The following is an 8026-nucleotide window of genomic DNA, read 5'->3' as shown; positions in this document are numbered from 1 at the left end:
CCACACGTATAGAGACAGGAAGATATCGGTATTCAGTCCCAGTCGGTAATGACGTAATAATAAGGAATTCCCATAGACCACGCCCATAAATGGGGGAAATTCCGACTGGGAAATTCCGACCTATGGTTCGCAATGGTCCCACGTTGGGAAATAGAGCCTGCGAGAAGAGCCCTGTGGCTTCAGGCTATTCGGTGTGGGAAATGTGGGGACGCGGTGTCCAAGTAGGCTATACGTAGCTATGTGTGTGGAAAACATTTCATCACGGTTAACACATTTAACTTGTTTAGCTCATACTGTCCGTTTGTAATTCCACTAGCTGGATAGTCAGATTGTTTGTGTTGTTGGTCTTGGCTAGCTTAATGTCCCGGTCGGTAGCTAGCTCTCACTCAAGTTGCTGCTAGCATTGTCATGCAAAAGGGAATAATAAGAGAAGCCCTACAATATTACGTTTTTCTAAGTAGTGAGAACGCTAGGGAGAGGCAATATTGAAAAAGAATCTTTAGACATGTACTTTTCTTAAATTGAGTTTTGTAATTGACTAAAACAAGCAGACAATAAGAAACTTGCGTTTGAAAAAGATAACGTTTTTGCTGTGAGCCAATGAGGAAACCTAGGTAAACACAGGTTGTTTTACAGGCAGGTAGGGTCATCACGTTCAATCTAATACCGACTGGGTCTATATGGAGAATAAGGTTATATTCTCCCTGCACAGTTAACATGATACTTTAACTCAGAAACACTGGGGAGAGCAGTTAGAAAAACCGAGAGAGAGAGAGAGATATGAGAAAATACAAGGTATGTGTAGGGCTATGTGTGTGCATGGGAGGGGAGAGAATGCGGTGGATTCTCAGCAAAGGGAGCTGATGTCTCCCTTGCTGCAGCCCCACTTGCAGCAGGCATTGGACAGGCCCACCACCACATCACGGCCCTTACGGTCTGACATACGGAGAGCCTCCAGTATCTCCTCTGAGATGAGGGAGCGGGCTGGCCTGCTGATGAACACCCCACCCTCCTGGACATGCTGGAAGGGACTCTCTGGGACCTGGGAGTCTGAGTTCCAGCCTTCAGATGAGTCTTCGTCATGGGAGCTGAAAGGGTCCTGAGGGAAGTCTCCTGAAATGCAGTTTATAATAGGAGTGTTGAAATGTGATATTGACTCTCAGTGCTGCTCAATTTATACATTCAAAAGTCAAAGATTACTGTGTTTCTATTTCAAATCAAATGTTATTTGTCACCTGTGCCAAATACAAGTAAAAAATAGATAAGTCAATTTTTTAAATAAAATAACTAATAATTAAAGAGCAGCAGTAAAATAACCCTAGCGAGGCTATATACAGGGGGTACCGGTACAGAGTCAATGTGAGTAGCAGTAGTTTAAAAGGGGGGGCAAAGCAAATAGTCTGAGTAGCCCTTTGATTAGCTGTTCAGGAGGCTTATGGCTTGGGGATAGAAGCTGTTTAGAAGCCTTTTGGACCTAGACTTGGTGCTCCGGTACCGACTGACGCTTGGTAGCAGAGAGAACAGTCTATGACTAGGGTGGCTGGAGTCTTTGACAATTTTTTTAGCCTTCCTCTGACACCGCCTGGTATAGGGGTCCAGGATGGCACGAAGTTTGACCCCAGTTATGTACTGGGCCGTACGCACTACCATCTGTAGTGCCTTGCGGTCGGAGGCCGAGCAGTTTCCATGCCAGGCAGTGATGCAACCAGTAGGATGCTCTCAATGGGGCAGCTGTAGCACTTTTTGAGGATCTGAGGACAAATATTTTCAGTCTCCTGAGAGGGATTAGGCTTTGTCGTGCCCTCTTCACTACTGTCTTGATGTGTTTGGACCAATGCACAATACATTTAATGAAAAAAATGTTATCGACTGTGTGGATATAGTACATTCCAATGGACAAAGCCAGTGATACAAAAAAAGCCAACATAGTCCTTTCCCTTTACTCAGCAAACCATAAATCACTGAGAAATTGAATCAGGTGCATTACTGCTTGGCTAGAATCTAAATGTGCACAACTTAGAAACACAATGACCCAATAAAAGGCTTGTTCAGCCGGCATGCCTCACCTGCACTCCCGAGTGACCGTCTCCAGCGAGATCCTCCACAGGTGAAGATGACCGCCCGGATGAACTCCCGGCCACATAGCTTCACTCCATACGTGGGGCGCTCCATCCCCTGCACCCCAGCCACTAACAGACACACAGCTAATACCAGTGTTTTCCACATCATGTCCCAGGAGGTGAAAGAACGAGTGAGCATAAAAGGAGAGAGAATAGATTCTTCAGTGGTAGACTGGGCTGTTTGGAGCAGGTGTTTTTCTCAGTCTCTGTGGTGGCGAGTGTTGTGTGACTTCCCCAGTGACCTGGTATTGGTTTATAAAGGGGCCCTCAGCCATACGAGGTAGACATGGAACTTGCACACGCACACCCTCCTAACCAGGACAGTCATAGATAGGAGAGAGAGATAGACCCAGAGACCTTTATGGAGACAAAGCACTGACCAAAGGTGGCATAATTAGCCAATACTGTTCAAACGCGACGATGATGTCAGAGTAGTTTGTAATCTGATTACAGGAAAAACGAATTTTCTGGATGTCAAACCCACATTTCATTTGAATCCTCACCTGCACCTTTTTTGTGGTCATCAGCACCTCACACTCACTTGATCACCAGACATTTCTGCTTATGCAAAGCAAGTGTTAATATGCAGAGCCACAGTGTAGTGGTAACACTCCCTAACACATGTTACATACAAATCCCATCCGGAGACCAGGGTTCAATCCCTGTGTCCACCCTTCCCACTGTTTCTCCCTCTTGTCTATTTCCTCACTATCTGAATAAAGTGTCAAAACACCTTAAAAATACATATTTAAACTTGATCAAATCTTCTACAGGGGTACAGTAGGAATGTTGGGTATGATGACACAGTTCAGAAGTGTGATGTCAAAATGTCGGTATCAAGAACATGTTTTCTCAAACACAAATACCCAGTTTAGTACATACAGTATACTACAAATGTACATAAGTGCTACATTTCAGTAGTGGATGATCCAGCCTACAGACGGAGGAGGAGCTGTGACTGTGGACGACGACGAGGTGCCCGTTGAGGAGCTCCGTGGCCTGTCTGTCAAATGTCTCTACATCTATGCTCCCTCCTCTCAAGATACTACCTTTCTGAACTGCCAATCATCTGAAGGTGACCATTGCCAAAATACTGGCAGATCCCTACATTTGTTTTGTTAAATAGTTTCTGGTTTATTTTGTTTTCAAAGTGACTTTGAGATTCTGCTTGTAATGAAAAGCGCTAAATAAAATACATATTTTTATTATTATATAGAACTTACTTTCAAGTAAAACTTCAACTCTTCCCCTATACCACTTCACACCTTTTCAGTGCTGACTCTGTGTAACCCCAGCTGCTCTGATTATTCTCCCATGACTTGCTTCTCCCCTCATATTTCTCCATCTCTCTCTCTGAAAAAAGAGGGATGAAGTCACAGGTGGGGGGTTCACACAGCAAGGAGTAGGGGGTGCGTGCAACAGAATGAGGCAAAGCGGGTGACATTTTCAAAGGCAGATAGCATGGAAGTCATCATCTGAGTCAAACAAAGGCTGGGGCCCTATCTGTGTCACCGCATAGTTAAAGGTCTCCCGTTTCAGAATTGACAATGGATTTGTGAATTTGTAATTAATAGGTTGATAACAATGCGAACAACATGGTATTTCAGGGGGACGATGGAGACTCATTTGCACATTGTCTAGTGGTGAGTGACCAGGTGAGGAGGTTAAGAGAGCGACATTGATGGCGACTGAATGTGTTGCTTTTTGAATAAATTGTTTGTGGCCAGTATGTAGACTTTGTCTGTATACATGTGTGTGTGTATGTTTGTGTGTGTGTATTTCTGTGTATATGCGTGTGTGTGTTTTTGTATGTAATCTCAGCAAAAAAAGAAACGTCCCTTTTTCAGGACCCTGTCTTTCAAAGATAATGTGCCTTAGGCATGCTGTAAGGAGGAATGAGGACTGCAGATGTGGCCAGGGCAATAAATTACAATGTCCGTACTGTAAGACAACGCTAGAGGGAGACGGGACGGACAGCTGTTCGTCCTCGCAGTGGCAGACCACATGTAACAACACCTGCACAGGATCGGTACACCCGAACATCACACCTGTGGGACAGGTACAGGATGGCAACAACTGCCCGAGTTACACCAGGAACGCACAATCCCTCCATCAGTGCTCAGACTGTCCGCAATAGGCTGAGAGAGGCTGGACTGAGGGCTTGTAGGCCTGTTGTAAGGCAGGCCCTCACCAGACATCACCGGCAACAATGTCGCCTATGGGCACAAACCCACCGTCGCTGGGCCAGACAGGACTGGCAAAAAGTGCTCTTCACTGACGAGTCGCGGGTTTTGTCTCACCAGGGGTGGTGGTCAGATATGCGTTTATCGTCGAAGGAATGAGCGTTACACCGAGGCCTGTACTCTGGAGCAGGATTGATTTGAAGGTGGAGGGTCCGTCATGGTCTAGGGCGGTGTGTCACAGCATCATCGACTGAGCTTGTTGTCATTGCAGGCAATCTCAACGCTGTGCGTAACAGGGAAGACATCCTCCTCCCTCATGTGGTACCCTTCCTGCAGGCTCATCCTGACATGACCCTCCAGCATGACAATGCCACCAGCCATACTGATCGTTCTTTGCGTGATTTCCTGCAAGACAGGAATGTCAGTGTTCTGCCATGGCCAGCGAAGAGCCCGGATCTCAATCCCATTGAGCACGTCTGGGACCTGTTGGATCGGAGGGTGAGGGCTAGGGCCATTCCCCCCCAGAAATGTCCGGGAATTTGCAGATGCCTTGGTCTCACAGCAAGAACTGGCAAATCTGGTGCAGTCCATGAGGAGGAGATGAACTGCAGTACTTAATGCAGCTGGTGGCCACACCAGATACTGACTGTTACTTTTGATTTTGACCTCCCCCCTTTGTTCAGGGACACATTATTCCATTTCTGTTAGTCACATGTCTGTGGAACTTGTTCAGTTTATGTCTCAGTTGTTGAATCTTGTTATGTCCATACAAATATTTACACATGTTAAGTTTGCTGAAAATGAACGCAATTGACAGTGAGAAGACGTTTCTTTTTTTGCTGAGTTTATGTGTGTGTGTGTGTGTGTGTGTGTATGTATGTTTGTGTGTGTGCAAGAGCGCATTCCCTCCCCAATATTTCCCCCTAGACATAACTAGGACAAAACAAACAAACAAAAATTGGTCACAATTCTTGCAGCTATGTCAGTCGCTGGGTCTGTACTTAGTCACTGGTAAGCTTTGAGGGGACTCCTATGGTAGGTACACCTACAGTTCATCCCTTGGCAGTGGTACTGTAGATTGCTTTATCACTGATCCCAACCCAGTCTCTCAGAGCATTCACAGCCAGCCCACTGACACACCTATCAGATCACAGCAAAATCCCAGTCTATTTGAAAAGCGCAATATTCAATCATGAGGCATCAAAGCCAAAGGGACTGCATAATACTATGACATGCTATCGATGGAAGGAAAGTAGTATAGAAACCTACCAAAAGAAAATTGGGCAACAACAAATTCAGTCCCTTTTAGAAAACGTTTCACTGCAATAGTTAAACTTGTCATTACAAAGCCTAAAGTATATTTGACCTTTCAGCTAGCTGCCTTATCAAATCTAAAAATGTCAAGCAGACAACCTAAGAAAATTAACAACAATGACAAATGGTTTGATGAAGAATGCAAAAACCTAAGAAAGAAATTGAGAAACCTATCAAATCAAATCAAATGTATTTATATAGCCCTTCGTACATCAGCTGATATCTCAAAGTGCTGTACAGAAACCCAGCCTAAAACCCCAAACAGCAAGCAATGCATGTGAACCCAGACAGGAAGACCACGTCAGTGACTCAACCCACTCAAGTGACGCACCCCTCCCATGGACGGCATGGAAGAACACCAGTAAGCCAGTGACTCAGCCCCTGTAATAGGGTTAGAGGCAGAGAATCCCAGTGGAAAGAGGGGAACCGGCAAGGCAGAGACAGCAAGGGCGGTTCGTTGCTCCAGCCTTTCCGTTCACCTTCACACTCCTGGGCCAGACTATACTTAATCATAGGACCTACTGAAGAGATAAGTGTTCAGTAAAGACTTAAAGGTTGAGACTGAGTCTGCGTCTCTCACATTGGTAGGCAGACCAATCCATAAAAATTGAGCTCTATAGGAGAAAGCCCTACCTCCAGCCGTTTGCTTAGAAATTCTAGGGACAATTAGGAGGCCTGCGTCTTGTGACCGTAGCGTACGTGTAGGTATGTACGGCAGGACCAAATCGGAAAGATAGGTAGGAGCAAGCCCATGTAATGCTTTGTAGGTTAGCAGTAAAACCTTGAAATCAGCCCTTGCCTTAACAGGAAGCCAGTGTAGGGAGGCTAGCACTGGAGTAATATGATCACATTTTTTGGTTCTAGTCAGGATTCTAGCAGCCGTATTTAGCACTAACTGAAGTTTGTTTAGTGCTTTATCCGGGTAGCCGGAAAGTAGAGCATTGCAGTAGTCCAGCCTAGAAGTAACAAAAGCATGGATTAATTTTTCTGCGTCATTTTTGGACAGAACGTTTCTGATTTTTGCAATGTTACGTAGATGGAAAAAAGCTGTCCTTGAAACAGTCTTGATATGTTCTTCAAAAGAGAGATCAGGGTCCAGAGTAACGCCGAGGTCCTTCACAGTTTTATTTGAGACGACTGTACAACCATCCAGATTAATTGTCAGACTCAACAAAATATCTCTTTGTTTCTTGGGACCTAGAACAAGCATCTCTGTTTTGTCTGAGTTTAAAAGTAGAAAGTTTGCAGCCATCCACTTCTTTATGTCTGAAACACAGGCTTCTAGCGAGGGCAATTTTGGGGCTTCACCATGTTTCATTGAAATGTACAGCTGTGTGTCGTCCGCATAGCAGTGAAATTTAACATTATGTTTTCGAATGACATCCCCCAAGAGGTAAAATATATAGTGAAAACAATAGTGGTCCTAAAACGGAACCTTGAGGAACACCGAAATGTACAATTGATTTGTCAGAGGACAAACCATTCACAGAGACAAACTGATATCTTTCCGACAGATAAGATCTAAACCAGGCCAGAACTTGTCCATGTAGACCAATTTGGGTTTCCAATCTCTCCAAAAGAATGTGGTGATCGATGGTATCAAAAGCGGCACTAAGATCTAGGAGCACGAGGACAGATGCAGAGCCTCGGTCTAACGTCATTAAAAGGTCATTTACCACCTTCACAAGTGCAGTCTCAGTGCTATGATGGGGTCTAAAACCAGACTGAAGCGTTTCGTATACATTGTTTGTCTTCAAGAAGGCAGTGAGTTGCTGTGCAAAAGCTTTTTCTAAAATTTTTGAGAGGAATGGAAGATTCGATATAGGCCGATAGTTTTTTATAATTTCTCGGTCAAGATTCAGCTTTTTCAAGAGAGGCTTTATTACTGCCACTTTTAGTGAGCTTGGTACACATCCGGTGGATAGAGAGCCGTTTATTATGTTCAACATAGGAGGGCCAAGCACAGGAAGCAGCTCTTTCAGTAGTTTAGTTGGAATAGGGTCCAGTATGCAGCTTGAGGGTTTGGAGGCCATGATTATTTTCATCATTGTGTCAAGAGATATAGTACTAAAACACTTTAGTATCTCCCTTGATCCTAGGTCCTGGCAGAGTTGTGTAGACTCAGGACAATGGAGCTTTGGAGGAATACCCAGATTTAGAGAGGAGTCCGTAATTTGCTTTCTAATGATCATGATCTTTTCCTCAAAGAAGTTCATAAATGTATTACTGCTGAAGTGAAAGCCATCCTCCATTTGCGAATGCTGCTTTTTAGTTAGCTTTGCGACAGTATCAAAAATAAATTTCGGATTGTTCTTATTTTCCTCAATTAAGTTGGAAAAATAGGATGATCGAGCAGCAGTGAGGGCTCTTCGATACTGCACGGTACTGTCTTTCCAAGCTAGTCGGAAG

General features: G+C 44.5%; 1 protein-coding gene across 1 annotated transcript; it reads right to left on the bottom strand.

The window, feature by feature from the left end:
- Nucleotides 1-737: 737 nt before the first annotated feature.
- LOC106606557 (relaxin-3) lies at nucleotides 738-2343 on the bottom strand. Its single transcript, XM_014202846.3, has 2 exons — nucleotides 2067-2343; nucleotides 738-1113 (listed from the first exon to the last, which is right to left on the bottom strand). The coding sequence occupies exons 1-2, from the start codon at nucleotides 2257-2259 to the stop codon at nucleotides 848-850; spliced, it is 459 nt and encodes a 152-aa protein (XP_014058321.1). The 5' UTR covers nucleotides 2260-2343; the 3' UTR covers nucleotides 738-847.
- Nucleotides 2344-8026: the final 5683 nt, after the last annotated feature.

This window comes from Salmo salar, chromosome 03 (assembly GCF_965601325.2).
Source record: "Salmo salar chromosome 03, fSalSal1, whole genome shotgun sequence".
NCBI lineage: Eukaryota > Metazoa > Chordata > Actinopteri > Salmoniformes > Salmonidae > Salmo > Salmo salar.
The sequence above is the reverse complement of the archived record's forward strand: the minus strand, read 5'-3'. Positions and strand labels throughout refer to the sequence as shown.